At 54.5% G+C, this 21410-nt stretch overlaps 1 protein-coding gene across 4 annotated transcripts in view; it reads right to left on the bottom strand.

Moving 5' to 3' along the window:
• Positions 1 to 21410, bottom strand: part of ube2o (ubiquitin-conjugating enzyme E2O) — a 74460-nt gene that overhangs the window by 4741 nt on the left and 48309 nt on the right. For all 4 annotated transcript variants that reach the window (XM_035531517.2, XM_035531532.2, XM_081710561.1 and 1 more), the window contains 9 exons: positions 4625 to 4779; positions 4165 to 4277; positions 3782 to 3904; positions 3371 to 3460; positions 1984 to 2263; positions 1214 to 1684; positions 962 to 1098; positions 626 to 829; positions 278 to 335 (listed from right to left, as the gene is read on the bottom strand). In XM_035531517.2, coding sequence (XP_035387410.2) covers positions 278 to 335; positions 626 to 829; positions 962 to 1098; positions 1214 to 1684; positions 1984 to 2263; positions 3371 to 3460; positions 3782 to 3904; positions 4165 to 4277; positions 4625 to 4779 — 1631 coding nt within the window. The remainder of the gene's footprint in view (positions 1 to 277; positions 336 to 625; positions 830 to 961; positions 1099 to 1213; positions 1685 to 1983; positions 2264 to 3370; positions 3461 to 3781; positions 3905 to 4164; positions 4278 to 4624; positions 4780 to 21410) is intronic.

Consider the following 21410-nt stretch of genomic DNA (forward strand, 5'->3'; position numbering starts at 1 on the left):
ACACGCGATCTCTTTCACCAAGATCCTCCCACACTTCCCCGCGTACCACTCCGTATGCTGGATGGTCCGCTGCAGGAGCAAGACTGGTCTTAAGCCACGCCCAGTCCCTCAGCACACCCATGTTAATAACTGATTCCACAGCTATGCATTTTCTGTCTTATTCCTTTCATGTGTTTTTGGGTCCCCCCCCACGATGTCCTTTAAGACATCCTTCGGAGGCCAGCAAGCTCAGTTTCACCCGGTATCAACGTCTCACCGACGAGGGGCCACGACTGACCTTGGATGGAGATCAGCACCTGCAGGAGACTGGACTTGCTGGTCCACCGCTCAGTTCCCTGAGGACACAGAGCACGCAAAACTGCAGTGAGAGCCGTTTAGAGTCACACGGAAACACAAGCAGCAGAGGAAATTTTTTTTTTTTAAAGATCAGAGAGGACATCACAAAACAAACAAGCCAACAGTCTTGGCCAATCAGGATTTGCTTTAAAAGTCTACACAGCATTAAACGGCAGCCACTGCTTATACAATGGCGTAGTCCTGGGCACACACAGTCCCATTGGTGATTCTCCAACTGACACTGAGGTTTCTGTATAGTCCAGGCTCGGTCCCTGTGTGTAGCACTCACCTTGCCGATCCAGGTACCCAGCAGGCTGACGCACACCTTGCCGTTGTCGTAGAGGTTGGGGTTGAGCCTCCCGCTGCACTGTGACAGGTAGCGGAAGAGGGGCGGCACGGCAGGGTAGATGTTGGGGAGCTGGATGTCGAACAGGAAGAGGCCGTCCTCGTAGGGCGTACGCGTGGGCCCCTTGATTAGTGCAGAGAACAGGTCCTGCGTGGGGGGGGGAGAAGACAGCACACAGGTAAAACGCATCACAAACGAGACCCACTACCTAAATAAAGCACTGCCATTCAACACGCTGGGTCTTTGGGCCCCTCCCACAGCTGGACCCGCCACGCTCACCATGCGGTCCTCGAAGGTCTTCACCATGATGCCGTCCGGCAGCGATGTGGCCAGAAGGGCCATCTCCTTCCTCACCGTGCTGAAGAACTTCTTGGCCTCGGCTGGCTGGAACTCCATCTTCTTAAAGGAGTGTGTGTCTGTGGTACAGCACGATTCATTCATTCTCTTTGCATTATGGGTCAATTTTAAGGGGAGAGGAACCGAGAGGAACCGAGCTCTTAGAGCTTCTGAGATGTTTGGGTGTTTATCTACCTGGTGCCCACTCCAGCACTGAGAAGACCTCGCCCTTGGCGCTGGTGAAGGTGACGCCAGGTTTGCCCCCGCTCTGCTGGCACAGGACGGGCGTGTCGCTGGGCCACTCGGAGCGCACGGGCGTCTGGGGCTCGGTGGGGGCCGCCACCCGTTCTTCCTCCGCCGCCGACGCCTCCATCTTCTCCTCCTCCACGATGGCCACGTTGTCCAGCGTCTTCTTCAGGTTCTCCTGCAGCTTCTTGATGTCGTCCAGGAAGCGCTTCTCCTTGGTGGGCTTGGCGTCGGGTGGCGCAGGGACAGCCGTGGCCGCCGACGGCTCCGCGGTGGGCGACGTGGGGGAGCCCGTCCACAGCTGCTCCACTGTCATGTTCTTCAGGCTCTCCAGGATCTTCAGGGCCTCCTTGAGCTCACGAAAGGCCAGCCGCGGTGTCTCCTTAGCCGGCTTCTCCTCGGTCACGGGCGCGCCTCCACCTGGGAGAGAGGTGATGACCCATGAACGCCAACCCCTGGGGTTTTGTTTCGATGAAGTCGTTCCTTTCCATTTTGGCACCGATTTTGCACACTTGCTAATTCTTGAGCCCTTCATGAGCTCGGATTGGTCAACCCCTTACAGTTACGCGGCCAATCAGGACTGTGGTTTGATGCTATCGCTGAATACCATCATTTACAGTGACACCCAGCAAGGACTTCAAACAAGAATTTTAACTATTCCATTTGATTCCGGTCTATACCTAGACCAGACCAGGTACCACCCCCTGCCGATCTCCCACCTGCAGGCGGGTCCGGCGTGGTGGGCCCGCCCTGCGCGTCGGTGCTAGCTGTGACAATGGGGAGGGCACCAGGCGTTGGGGGCACGCCTTCCACTGCCCCAGGGCCGGGGTCTTCTCCATCTGCGGGCGAGGCCACCGGCGCCTCCTCCTCTGCCTGCCCGTTGTCGGTCTCCCAGCTGTCGCTCTCATCCTCCCACTCCTCGGAGGAGGCGCCGCTGGTGCTGCCCTCCGCCGAGTCGTAATACGTCTCCTCGATCTCTGACTCCACATTGTACAGGTGCTAAAGGGGGAAGATTAGAGATTATAGATTAGAGGAGAGTAGAGAGGGAAAATTGAATGCTTGACCGAGACAGAAAAAGTTACACAACCAATAGTCTAAAGACTGACAGATTTCTGTTTTCACAAAGTTTACTGCCTCAGTTTTTTGTTTAGATCATTTGGTCAGATGTTTATATGGTACAGTGAAGTACAATTATCAGCATTTCATTAGTTTTTAAACTTTTTATTGACAAATATATCCAGTTTAAGCAGACATTTACAGTGTTGAGCCTTCTTTTTTAAGACTTCTGCAATTCACCTTGGTATGCTGGATATCAGCTTCTGGGCAATCTTAACTGATTGCAACCCATTCCTGCCTAATCAGTGCTTGGAGTTGACCACAGTTTCTGTTTCTGTTTGTCCACCCTCTTTTTGAGGATTGACCACAGGTTCTCAAAGGGATTGAGATCTGGGGAGTTTCCTGGCCATGGACCCAAAATGTCAATGTTTTGTTCAGCGAGCCACTTGGTTATCACTTTTGCCTTGTGACATGGTGCGCTGTCATGCTGGAAAAGCATTGTTCATCACCAAGCCATCCTCCAAAAGCGTTCTCCTCACTGTGCGTGCAGATGCACTCACACCTGCCTTCTGCCATTCCTGAGCAAGCTCTGCGCTGGTGGACACCTCAACCCATAGCTGCATGCTCTTTAGGAGACGGTCCTGGCGCTTGCTTGACTTTCTTGGCACCCTGAAGCCTTCTTCACTGCAGTTGAACGTCTCTCCTTCCAAGTTCTTGATGATTGGATAACTGGTTGAATTAAATCAGCTGCCTTGTTCTCATTAACACTTTCTCCTGAGCTAACGAGAAGATCACTGAATTGATGTTAGCAGGCCAATTTGTGGCAGGGCTGAAAAGCAGCGGCTAGAATGCAGTAATTTTTGTGATTAAGTTCATTTTCATGGCAAGGAATGACTTTGCGATTAATTGCAATTCACCTGCTCACTCCTCACAATCTAGAGTCAATGCAAACTGCCACCATTAAAACTGAAGCAGCAAACTTTGTGAAAACCAAAATTTGTGCTAGTCTCAAAACCTCTGGCCAGAACTGTAAGAGGGAATAACAGACACCTGGGGCAGGACGACAGATTTTGAGTTGTCAGCCCAGACCACCTCCACCTTGCTGCTGACGTCCACTCTGCAGACCTGACCCACAGTCCTCTGGGTGTGGACGGGTGAAAGAGAGATTAGGTTAGTAACACACAAAAAACAAAAAGATTGCCGCCCAATGTGTGAAGCCTGCAAACCAATCGTTACACGAGTGGTGTCCCATATTTAGAAACCCTTCGCAGAGGGAGAGTGCTGATCTAGGATCAGTTTTCGCCCTTCTTAAATTTGAATGGAAACATTAGCAAGGGACGTGCTGGACTCAAATGCACATCACACACACTTCAGGGCTGTGACTGAAGTCAGGAGTGGGCACTGGGACCTGTGCTATAGCAAACATTACGGCAAAGGCCAGGAACCGAGTCCAGTCTTTACTTCGTTGCTGAAGTCCTCGGAGTCCGAGTTGCCAATCCTGATCACAATGTCTGTCGTGTGGAAGTGGAAGTCAGGGTGATCGGCGATGTCATAAACGCTGACGTCCTCCTCGGCGCCGATCACCTGCTTGGCAAAAATCAGAGCGAAGTGCCTTAAACGTGACATCGGCGATGAGGCGAGGAATTTTTGTGTTTGATGGTTAAAAAATAAATAAAGTCTCCCGCGCTGCCTTGGCCACTTATCGCCCATCAAAAGACCACCGCGAAGCCTTAAAGCACCAGAGAACCTCATTTCCATATCTGACCAGTCCCCCTTTAAGCCCCTCCCCCACAGATCGAACACACGGATGCAGGGAAGGTTCCGGCGTGGGTTTCCATGCCTACCTCCACGTCGTCGCCCGCTGCACTGAGCTTAATCCACTTGACGGCACAGGTCCGGGCTTTGTGGTCGCCTGACTGTATGACGCCGTACACGCCCGGGTCTTGCGTGGCTTGAGCTGCAACCCGACCAACAGAAACGGACATTTCTCTCCCGGTGGCCACGTTACACTGGTACGTTCCCCCCCAACCCTCTTAATACACGGGAATTATAGGAATGATTCTTGTCAAAGCCTGAAAACAGTTTGCACTTATTCCCTTCCCAAAACCATACCCAAAATGTTATAATTAATAGAATTTACATTGAATTGTTAGCATTACCCTAACACTGACTAGACCCAGTACATTTCCAAACACTTTTTTATAATCTTTAATTTAAAACGCCCTGTGGCCTAGCAACATGACCGGAGATGTCACCCTTCAGGGTGGAGTAGGAGGGTGTGGGGGAGACGTGGGCTCCACTCACTGCGTTTGTCCACCACGTAGTCTCCGGGGCAGAATTCATGGTTGTCCAAGTGCTGGATCGGGATGAGGTCGTTGGAGCGGATTCCCGTCTCCAGCCTGCCGTCCTTCCACATGACGTCGGCCGAGGTAACTGTGGAAACCACCTCGACGGCCACCCTGCACATGTGTGGGGGGCAACAGCAGTCAGGGATCAGAGCTTCTTTAATACGATACGACATCCCCCTTTTCCCAATGTACACTAGGAACGGGCGACTGTAAACGGCCGCCTCGCCCAGTCCCATTCACAACGTTACTCCACGTCCCCGTGGCATTTGGGACACAGGTACCGTCAAGTGGATGCGACCTGTGCTTACTGACCTCTCCCTCCCTCCCTATGGTCTTTTTGGGGAGGCATCGCAACGCTGCACGCACACGCACTCATCAGCACGCGTGTACAAGAGCTCGCACACACTCACACTCATCAGCACACGCACTCGCACTCATCAGCACACGCACGCGCACTCATCAGCACACGCGCTCATCAGCACACGCACACATCAGCACACGCACTCGCACTCATCAGCACACGCATTCGCACTCATCAGCACACGCACTCATCAGCACACGCACTCATCAGCACACGCACTCATCAGCACACGCACGCGCACACACACGCACTCATCAGCACGCGCGCACTCATCCGAACGAACACGCGCGCACTCACTCATCAGAACGAATGCACACACACTCGTAATCATCAGCACACGCATGCGCACTCATCAGCACACACGCATGCACTCACTCATCAGAACAGACACGCACACACTCGCTCTCATCAGAACACGAGCACACGCGCACTCATCAGAAGAAACACACGCACGCTCACACTCACCAGCACGCATTCACTCATCAGAACAAACACACGCGCTCATCACAACGCGCACACATCAGAAAACGCACTCGCACTCATTAGAACACACTCGCACTCAGTAGAACGCGCGCAAACACACTCATCAGAAAGAACGAACGCGAGCACACGCGCACTCGTCAGAACGCGAGCACACGCACGCTCGTACTAATCAGAACGAGCGCGCACGCTCATCACAAAGAGCACACACAATGAGCATGCGTGCACACACACAATGAGCACGTGCGCACAGACACTCATCAGAAAACACACACACACACACTCATCACAACGCGCACTCATCAGAACGAACACATGCGCACTCACACACACATGCGCACTCGCCAGAACGAACACTTGCACTCATCAGAACACTCACACTCACCAGCACGCGCGCGCACACGCTCATCACAACGAGCACACACACACACACACACACACACACACACCACAACGAGCACGCACGTACACACTCATCAGAAAACACACACACTCATCACAACAAACACACTCACCAGCACACTCACACCAGAACACCCACACACTCCTCAGAACACACACACACACACACACACCACAACGAGCACGCACGTACACACTCATCAGAAAACACACACACTCATCACAACAAACACACTCACCAGCACACTCACACCAGAACACCCACACACTCCTCAGAACACACACACCCCCTCATCACAACACCCACCCCCAACACTCACTCATCAGCACATGCACGCACTCACCAGCACACGCGCGCACGCACGAGGACACACCAGAACACACACGCACGAGGACACACCAGAACACACACACACGCACACCAGAACACACACGCACGCACACACACACGCAAACACCAGAACACACGCACACACACACACCAGAACACACGCACACACACACACACACGCACACACACACACCAGAACACACGCACACACACACACACACGCACACACACCAGAACACGCGCACACACCAGAACACACACACACACCAGAACACACACACACACGCACACACACCAGAACACACACACACACGCACACACACCAGAACACACACACACACACACACCAGAACACACACACACACACCAGAACACGCACACACACCAGAACGCACACGCGCACACGCAGCAGAACGCACACGCGCACCAGAACACACACAGACACACCAGAACACACAGGCACACACAGCAGAACACACACGCGAACACACACACGCGAACACACGCGCACCCGCACCAGAACACACGCACACGAGAACACACACAGACGCACACACACCAGAACACACACGCGCACACCGGAACACGCACACACGCACACGAGAACACGCACACACCAGAACACACACGCGCACACGCACACACACCAGAACACACACGCACACACACCAGAATACACACGCGCACACACCAGAATACACACGCGCACACACACCAGAACACACACGCTCACACACCAGAACACACACAGACACCAGAACACACACAGACACACCAGAACACACAGGCACACACACCAGAACACACCCGCGAACACACACACGAGAACACACCAGAACACACACCAGAACACACCCGCACCAGAACACACCCGCACACACACACCAGAACACACGCACACACACACCAGAACACACGCACACATACACGCACACGAGAACACACACACACACCAGAACACACACGCGCACACACACACGCACACACACCAGAATGCACACGCGCACACGCACCAGAACGCACACGCGCACCAGAACACACACAGACACACCAGAACACACAGGCACACACAGCAGAACACACACGCGAACACACACACGCGAACACACGCGCACCCGCACCAGAACACACGCGCACCCGCACCAGAACACACGCACACGAGAACACACACACACGAGAACACACACAGACGCACACACACCAGAACACACACGCGCACACACCCACACCAGAACAAACCCGCACACACACACCAGAACACACGCACACACACACGCACACCAGAACACGCACACACGCACACGAGAACACGCACACACCAGAACACACACGCGCACACGCACCAGAACACACACGCGCACACGCACACACACCAGAACACACACGCGCACACACCAGAACACACACAGACACCAGAACACACACAGACACACCAGAACACACAGGCACACACACCAGAACACACACGCGAACACACACACGAGAACACACCAGAACACACACGCACACACACCAGAACACACCCGCACCAGAACACACCCGCACACACACACCAGAACACACGCACACACACACCAGAACACACGCACACACACACGCACACGAACACACACACGAGAACACACACACACAGATGCACACACACCAGAACACACACGCGCACACACACACGCACACACACCAGAACACATCAGAACACGAACACACCAGAACACACGCGCACACACACCAGAACACGCACGAGAACACACACACACGCACGAGAACACACACGCACACCAGAACACACACGCACACCAGAACACGAACGAGAACACACACGCACGAGAACACACACGCACGCACACCAGAACACACACACACACACCAGAACACACACACGCACACCAGAACACACACGCGCACACACCAGAACACACACGCGCACACACACACACACCAGAACACACACACGAACACCAGAACACACACACGAACACATCAGCACACGAACACACGCGCGCGCACACACCAGAACACACGCGCACACACACCAGAACACGCACACACACACCAGAACACACACGCACACGCACACACCAGAACACATCAGAACACGAACACACCAGAACACACGCGCACACACACCAGAAAACACGCGCACACACACACACCAGAACACGCACGAGAACACACACACACGCACGAGAACACACACACACACGCGCACACCAGAACACACGCACACGCGCACACCAGAACGCACATGCACGAGAACACACACGCACACACACGAGAACACACACACACACCAGAACACACACACCAGAACACGCGCACACCAGAACACAGACGCACACACACCAGAACACAGACGCACACACACCAGAACACAGACGCACACACACCAGAACACAGACGCACACACACCAGAACACAGAACACACGCACACACACGCACACCAGAACACACACACGCACACACACCAGAACACACACACGCACACACACCAGAACACACACACGCACACACACCAGAACACACACGCACACACACGCACACACACACACACACACACACACACACACCAGAACACACACACGAACACCAGAACACACACACAAACACATCAGCACACGAGCACACGCGCGCACACACACCAGAACACACGCGCACACACACCAGAACACACGCGCGCACGCACACACACACCAGAACACACGCGCGCACACACACACACACCAGAACACACGCGCGCACACACACACACAAACGCACACACCAGAACACAGACGCACACACACCAGAACACACGCACACACACCAGAACACAGACGCACACACACCAGAACACACGCACACACACCAGAACACACGCACACACACGCGAACACACACACGCACACACACCAGAACACACGCACACACACCAGAACACACGCACACACACGCGAACACACACACGCACACACACCAGAACACAGACGCACACACACCAGAACACACACGCACACACACACACACACACACACACCAGAACACACACACACATCAGCACACGAACACAACGCGCGCACACACACCAGAACACACGCGCACGCACACCAGAACACACGCGCGCACGCACACACCAGAACACACGCGCGCACACACCAGAACACACACCCACCAGAACACACACACACACACCCACACCAGAACACACACACACACACACACACCAGAACACACACACACACACACACACCAGAACACACACACACACACCAGAACACACACACACACACCAGAACACACACACAGCAGAACGCACACGAGCACACACAGCAGAACGCACAAGTGCACACACAGCAGAACGCACAGGCACACACAGCAGAACGCACAGGCACACACACAGCAGAACGCACAGGCACACACACAGCAGAACGCACACGCACACACGCGAACACACACCAGAACACACACGCACACACACACACGAGAACACACGCACACACACCAGAACACACACGCACACACACCAGAACACACACGAACGCACACGCCAGAACACACACGCACACACCAGAACACACACGCACACGCACACACCAGAACACACACACGCACCAGAACACACACGCACACACACACCAGAACACACACGCACACCAGAACACACACGCACACCAGAACACACACGCACACCAGAACACACACGCACACCCACACCAGAACACACACGCACACACACACCAGAACACACACACGAGAACACACACGCACACACACACACAAGAACACACACGCACACCAGAACACACACGCACACGCACGCACACCAGAACACACACGCACACGCACCAGAACACACGCGCACACACACCAGAACACACGCACACGCAAGAGAACACACACGCACGCACCAGAACACACACGCACGCACCAGAACACACAAACACCAGAACACACACACACCAGAACACGCGCACACACACACACACACGCACACACACACACGCACACATGCACACACACACACACACACACACATCAGAACACGAACACACCAGAAGACACACGCACACACACACACACACACCAGAACACACACGCACACATACACCAGAACGCACACACACACCAGAACACACACACGCACGCACACACCAGAACACACGCACGCACACACCAGAACACATGCACACACACACACACACCAGAACACACACGCACACACACACCAGAACACACACGCACACACCAGAACACACCAGAACACATGCACACACACACACACACACCAGAACACACACACACACCAGAACACACGCACGCACACACCAGAACACATGCACACACACACACACACACGCACGCACACACCAGAACACATGCACACACACACACACACACACCAGAACACACACACACACCAGAACACATGCACACACACACACACACACCAGAACACACACGCACACACATGCACACACACACACACACCAGAACACACACGCGCACACATGCACACACACACACACAAACACATCAGAACACGAACACACCAGAACACACACACACACACACACCAGAACACACGCACGCACACACCAGAAGACATGCACGCACACACCAGAACACATGCACGCACACACCAGAAGACATGCACGCACACACCAGAACACACCAGAACACACAAGCACACGCACACACACACCAGAACACACAAGCACACGCACACACACACACGCACACCCACCAGAACACGCACACGCACACCCACCAGAACACGCACACGCACACCCACCAGAACACACACACACACACACCAGAACACACACACACACACACACCAGAACACACACACACACACACACACACACACACACACACACCAGAACACACACACAGCAGAACGCACACGCACACACACACCAGAACGCACACGCACACACGCACCAGAACACACACACACGAGAACACACACGCACCAGAACACACAAACACACCAGAACGAACACACAAGCACACACACACGCACGAGAACACACACACACACACGAGAACACACACACACGCACCAGAACACACACACACGCACCAGAACACACACACACGCACCAGAACACACACACACACACCAGAACACACACACACACCAGAACACACACACACACGCACGAGAACACACACGCACACACGCACGAGAACACACACGCACACACACCAGAACACACACGCGCACACACCAGAACACACACGCGCACACACCAGAACACACACAGACACCAGAACACACACAGACACACCAGAACACACACAGACACACCAGAACACACACAGACACACCAGAACACACAGGCACACACACCACAACACACACGCGAACACACACACGAGAACACACCAGAACACACACGCACACACACCAGAACACACCCGCACCAGAACACACCCGCACACACACACCAGAACACACGCACACACACACCAGAACACACGCACACGAACACACACACGAGAACACACACACGAGAACACACACACGAGAACACACACACACAGACGCACACACACCAGAACACACACCAGAACACACACGCGCACACACATACGCACACACACCAGAACACATCAGAACACGAACACACGCGCACACACACCAGAACACGCACGAGAACACACACACACGCACGAGAGCACACACGCACACCAGAACACGCACGAGAACACACACGAGAACACACACGCACGCACACACGCACGCACACACGCACGCACACACACACACACCAGAACACACACACGCACACCAGAACACACACACCAGAACACGCGCACACCAGAACACGCGCACACACCAGAACACACACGCGCACACACACACACACACCAGAACACACACACGAACACCAGAACACACACACGAACACATCAGCACACGAACACACGCGCGCACACACCAGAACACACGCGCACACACACCAGAACACGCACACACACGCACACACACACCAGAACACACACGCACACACACACACCAGAACACATCAGAACACGAACACACCAGAACACACGCGCACACACACCAGAACACACGCGCACACACACACCAGAACACGCACGAGAACACACACACACGCGCACACCAGAACACACACGCACACGCGCACACCAGAACGCACATGCACGAGAACACACATGCACACACACGAGAACACACACCAGAACACACACACACACCAGAACACACACACACACACACCAGAACACGCGCACACACACCAGAACACAGACGCACACACACCAGAACACAGACGCACACACACCAGAACACACGCACACACTCCAGAATACACGCACACACTCCAGAATACACGCACACACACGCGAACACACACACGCACACACACCAGAACACACACGCACACACACCAGAACACACACGCACACACACCAGAACACACACGCACACACACACACACACACACACGAACACCAGAACACACACACAAACACATCAGCACACGAGCACACGCGCGCACACACACCAGAACACACGCGCACACACACCAGAACACACGCGCGCACGCACACACACACCAGAACACACGCGCGCACACACACACGCGAACACACACACCAGAACACAGACGCACACACACCAGAACACACGCACACACACGCGAACACACACACGCACACACACCAGAACACAGACGCACACACACCAGAACACAGACGCACACACACCAGAACACAGACGCACACACACCAGAACACACGCACACACACCAGAACACACGCACGCACACACACCAGAACACACGCACGCACACACACCAGAACACACACGCACACACACCAGAACACAGACGCACACACACACACACCAGAACACACACACACACACACCAGAACACACACACGAACACCAGAACACACACACGAACACATCAGCACACGAACACAACGCGCGCACACACACCAGAACACACGCACACACACACCAGAACACACGCGCGCACACACCAGAACACACACCCACCAGAACACACACACACACACCCACACCAGAACACACACACACACACCCACACCAGAACACACACACACACACCCACACCAGAACACACACACGAACACCAGAACACACACACGAACACATCAGCACACGAACACAACGCGCGCACACACACCAGAACACACGCACACACACACCAGAACACACGCGCGCACACACCAGAACACACACCCACCAGAACACACACACACACACCCACACCAGAACACACACACACACACACCCACACCAGAACACACACACACACACCCACACCAGAACACACACACACACACACACACCAGAACACACACACACACACACACACCAGAACACACACACACACACACACACACACAGCAGAACGCACACGCGCACACACAGCAGAACGCACACGCGCACACACAGCAGAACGCACAGGCGCACACACAGCAGAACGCACACGCACACACACACCAGAACACACACGCACACACACACACACACACACGCACACACACCAGAACACACACGCACACACACCCGCACCAGAACACACACACACGAGAACACACACGCACGCACACCAGAACACACACGCACACGCCAGAACACGCACGCACACACCAGAACACACACGCACACGCACACACCAGAACACACACGCACCAGAACACACACACGCACCAGAACACACACGCACACACACACCAGAACACACACGCACACGCACACCAGAACACACACACGAGAACACACACACACACGCACACACACCAGAACACACACGCACACACACCCGCACCAGAACACACACACACGAGAACACACACGCACGCACACCAGAACACGCACGCACACGCCAGAACACGCACGCACACACCAGAACACACACGCACACGCACACACCAGAACACACACGCACCAGAACACACACACGCACCAGAACACACACGCACACACACACCAGACCACACACACACACACACAAGAACACACACGCACACCAGAACACACACGCACACCAGAACACACACACACACACACACCAGAACACGCGCACACCAGAACACGCGCACACACCAGAACACACGCACACACACCAGAACACAGACGCACACACACCAGAACACAGACGCACACACACCAGAACACAGACGCACACGCGCGAACACACACACGCACACACACCAGAACACAGACGCACACACACCAGAACACACGCACACACTCCAGAACACGCGAACACACACGCGAACACACACCAGAACACACACGCACACACACCAGAACACACACGCACACACACACACACACGCACACGAACACCAGAACACACACACAAACACATCAGCACACGAGCACACGCGCGCGCACACACACCAGAACACACGCGCGCACGCACACACACACCAGAACACACGCGCGCACGCACACACACACCAGAACACACGCGCGCACACACACACGCGAACACACACACCAGAACACAGACGCACACACACCAGAACACACGCACACACACGCGAACACACACACGCACACACACCAGAACACACGCACGCACACACACCAGAACACAGACGCACACACACCAGAACACAGACGCACACACACCAGAACACAGACGCACACACACCAGAACACAGACGCACACACACCAGAACACAGACGCACACACACCAGAACACAGACGCACACACACCAGAACACAGACGCACACACACACACACACACACCAGAACACACACACGAACACCAGAACACACACACGAACACATCAGCACACGAACACAACGCGCGCACACACACCAGAACACACGCGCACGCACACCAGAACACACGCGCGCACGCACACACACACCAGAACACACGCGCGCACACACCAGAACACACACCCACCAGAACACACACACACACACACCCACACCAGAACACACACACACACACACACCAGAACACACACACACACACAAACACACACACAGCAGAACGCACACGCGCACACACAGCAGAACGCACACGCGCACACACAGCAGAACGCACAGGCACACACACAGCAGAACGCACACGCACACACGCGAACACACACCAGAACACACACGCACACACACACACACACACACACGCACACACACCAGAACACACACGCACACACACCCGCACCAGAACACACACACACGAGAACACACACGCACGCACACCAGAACACACACGCACGCACACCAGAACACACACGCACACGCCAGAACACGCACGCACACACCAGAACACACACGCACACGCACACACCAGAACACACACGCACACACACGCACCAGAACACACACGCACACACACACCAGAACACACACGCACACACACACCAGAACACACACGCACACCAGAACACACACACGAGAACACACACACACACACACACACACACACACACACCAGACCACACACACACACACCAGAACACACACGCACACCAGAACACACACGCACACGCACGCACACCAGAACACACGCGCACACGCACCAGAACACACGCGCACACACACCAGAACACACACGCACACGCAAGCACACGCACGAGAACACACACGCACGCACCAGAACACACAAACACCAGAACACACAAACACCAGAACACACAAACACCAGAACACGCGCACACACCAGAACACGCGCACACACCAGAACACGCGCACACACCAGAACACGCGCACACACCAGAACACGCGCACACACCAGAACACGCGCACACACCAGAACACGCGCACACACCAGAACACGCGCACACACCAGAACACGCGCACACACCAGAACACGCACACACACCAGAACACGCACACACACACACACACGGACACACATGCACACACACACACACACAAACACATCAGAACACGAACACACCAGAAGACACACGCACACACACACCAGAACACACACGCACATACACCAGAACACACACACACACATCAGAACACACACGCACACCAGAACACACGCACGCACACACCAGAACACACGCACACACCAGAACACATGCACACACACACACACACACCAGAACACACACGCACACACATGCACACACACACACCAGAACACACGCACGCACACACCAGAACACATGCACACACACACACACACACACACCAGAACACACACACACACCAGAACACACGCACGCACACACCAGAACACATGCACACACACACACGCACGCACACACCAGAACACATGCACACACACACACACACACCAGAACACACGCACGCACACACCAGAACACATGCACGCACACACACACGCACACGCATACACCAGAACACACACACACACCAAAACACACGCACGCACACACCAGAACACATGCACACACACACACACACCAGAACACACACGCACACACACACACACCAGAACACACACGCGCACACATGCACACACACACACACACAAACACATCAGAACACGAACACACCAGAACGCACACGCACACCAGAACACACACACACACACACACACCAGAACACACGCACGCACACACCAGAACACATGCACGCACACACCAGAACACAAGCACACGCACACACACACCAGAACACACAAGCACACGCACACACACACCAGAACACACAAGCACACGCACACACACACCAGAACACACAAGCACACGCACACACGCACACGCACACCCACCAGAACACGCACACGCACACCCACCAGAACACACACACACACCAGAACACACACACACACACACACCAGAACACACACACAGCAGAACGCACACGCACACACACACCAGAACGCACACACACGAGAACACACACGCACCAGAACACACACACACGAGAACACACAAACACACCAGAACGAACACACAAGCACACACACACGCACGAGAACACACACACACGCACCAGAACACACACACACCAGAACACACACGCACACACACCAGAACACACACAAGAACACACACACACGCACGAGAACACACACGCACACACACATCAGAACACGAACACACCAGAACACACACGCACACACACACCAGAACACACACACACACACCAGAACACACACGCACACACACACCAGAACACACACGCACACACACACACGCACACACACACACGCACACACACCAGAACACACAAGCACACGCACACACACACCAGAACACACAAGCACACGCGCACACACACACACACGCACACCCACCAGAACATACACGCACACCCAACATAACACGCACACCCACCATAACACGCACACGCACACCCACCATAACACGCACACCCACCATAACATGCACACGCACACCCACCATAATACGCACACGCACACCAGAACACACACATGCACACACACACCAGAACACACACACAGCAGAACGCACACACACACACAGCAGAACGCACACGCACACACACAGCAGAACGCACACGCACAGCAGAACGCACACGCGCACACACAGCAGAACGCACACACCAGAACACACACACACACGAGAACACACACACACCAGAACACACACACACACACCCGCACCAGAACACACACACCAGAACACACAAACACACGAGAACACACACAAACGCACGCACCAGAACACACACACAAGCACCAGAACACACACGAACACACACACACCAGAACGAACACACACACACCAGAACGAACACACACACACCAGAACGAACACACACACACACGCACACCAGAACACACACCAGAACACACACACACGCACACCAGAACACACACGCACACCAGAACACACACGCACACACACACACACGCACACGCACACACACACACACACACACGCACGCACCAGAACACACACGCACACACGAGAACACACACGCACACACACCAGAACACACACGCACACGCGAACACACACACGAGAACACACACGCACACACACACCAGAACACACACGCACATGCGAACACACACACGAGAACACACACGCACACGCACGAGAACACACACGCACACACACCAGAACACACACGCACACACATGCACACACACATCAGAACACGAACACACCAGAACACACACGCACACACACACCAGAACACACGCACACACACCAGAACACACGCGCGCACACACCAGAACACACACGCACACACACACACGCACACACACCAGAACACACAAGCACACGCGCACACCCACCATAACACGCACACGCACACCCACCATAACACGCACACCCACCATAACACGCACACGCACACCAGAACACACACACACCAGAACACACACGCACACACACAGCAGAACGCACACGCACACACACAGCAGAACGCACACGCACAGCAGAACGCACACGCACACACAGCAGAACGCACACGCACACACACAGCAGAACGCACACGCACACACATGCACACACACACACCAGAACACACGCACGCACACACCAGAACACATGCACACACACACACACACACCAGAACACACGCACACACCAGAACACACGCACGCACACACCAGAACACATGCACACACACACACACACACACACACACACGCACGCACACACCAGAACACATGCACACACACACACACACACACACACCAGAACACACGCACGCACACACCAGAACACATGCACACACACACACACGCACACACACACACACGCATACACCAGAACACACACACACACACCAAAACACACACACGCACACACCAGAACACATGCACACACACACACACACCAGAACACACACGCACACACATGCACACACACACACCAAAACACACACACGCACACACCAGAACACATGCACACACACACACACACCAGAACGCACACGCACACACACACCAGAACACACGCACGCACACACCAGAACACACGCACGCACACACCAGAACACAAGCACACGCACACACACACCAGAACACACAAGCACACGCACACACACACCAGAACACACAAGCACACGCACACACGCACACCCACCAGAACACGCACACACACACACACACACCAGAACACACACACACACACACACACACCAGAACACACACACACACACACACACACCAGAACACACACACACACACACACACACCAGAACACACACACACACCAGAACACACACACACACACACACACACCAGAACACACACACAGCAGAACGCACACACAGCAGAACGCACACACAGCAGAACGCACACGCACACACACACCAGAACGCACACGCACACACGCACACACACGAGAACACACACGCACCAGAACACACACACACGAGAACACACAAACACACCAGAACGAACACACAAGCACACACACACGCACGAGAACACACACACACGCACCAGAACACACGCACACCAGAACACACACGCACACACAAGAACACACACACACACGCACGAGAACACACACGCACACACACCAGAACACACACGCACACACACATCAGAACACGAACACACCAGAACACACACGCACACACACCAGAACACACACACACACACCAGAACACACGCACACACACACCAGAACACACACGCACACACACACACGCACACACACACACGCACACACACCAGAACACACAAGCACACGCACACACACACCAGAACACACAAGCACACGCACACACACACCAGAACACACAAGCACACGCGCACACACACCAGAACACACAAGCACACGCGCACACACACACACACGCACACCCACCAGAACATACACGCACACCCACCATAACACACACACGCACACCCACCATAACACGCACACGCACACCCACCATAACACGCACACGCACACGCACCATAACACGCACACGCACCATAACACGCACACCCACCATAATACGCACACGCACACCAGAACACACACATGCACACACACCAGAACACACACACAGCAGAACGCACACACACACACAGCAGAACGCACACGCACACACACAGCAGAACGCACACGCACAGCAGAACGCACACACCAGAACACACACACACACGAGAACACACACACACACACCCGCACCAGAACACACACACCAGAACACACAAACACACGAGAACACACACAAATGCACGCACCAGAACACACACACAAGCACCAGAACACACACGAACACACACACACCAGAACGAACACACACACACCAGAACGAACACACACACACACACACACACACACACGCACACCAGAACACACACCAGAACACACACACACGCACACCAGAACACACACACACGCACACCAGAACACACACGCACACACACACACACGCACGCACCAGAACACACGCACACACCAGAACACACACGCACACACACACCAGAACACACACGCACACGCGAACACACACACGAGAACACACACGAGAACACACACGCACACACACACCAGAACACACACGCACATGCGAACACACACACGAGAACACACACGCACACGCACGAGAACACACACGCACACACACCAGAACACACACGCACACATGCACACACACATCAGAACACGAACACACCAGAACACACACGCACACCAGAACACACACACACACACCAGAACACACGCACACACACACCAGAACACACGCGCACACACACCAGAACACACACACACGCACACACACCAGAACACACAAGCACACGCGCACACACACACACACGCACACCCACCAGAACATACACGCACACCCACCATAACACGCACACGCACACCCACCATAACACGCACACGCACACCCACCATAACACGCACACGCACACCCACCATAACACGCACACCCACCATAACACGCACACCCACCATAACACGCACACGCACACCAGAACACACACATGCACACACACACCAGAACACACACACAGCAGAACGCACTCACACACACAGCAGAACGCACACGCACACACACAGCAGAACGCACACGCACACACACAGCAGAACGCACACGCACACACACACATCTCAGAACACGCACGCACACACACACATCTCAGAACACGCACGCACACACACACACCTCAGAACACGCACGCACACACACACACATCTCAGAACACGCACGCACACACACACACATCTCAGAACACGCACGCACACACACACATCTCAGAACACGCACGCACACACACACACATCTCAGAACACGCACACACACAT

Source organism: Electrophorus electricus, chromosome 3, assembly GCF_041902795.1.
Source record: "Electrophorus electricus isolate QZ-2024a chromosome 3, ASM4190279v1, whole genome shotgun sequence".
Lineage (NCBI taxonomy): Eukaryota > Metazoa > Chordata > Actinopteri > Gymnotiformes > Gymnotidae > Electrophorus > Electrophorus electricus.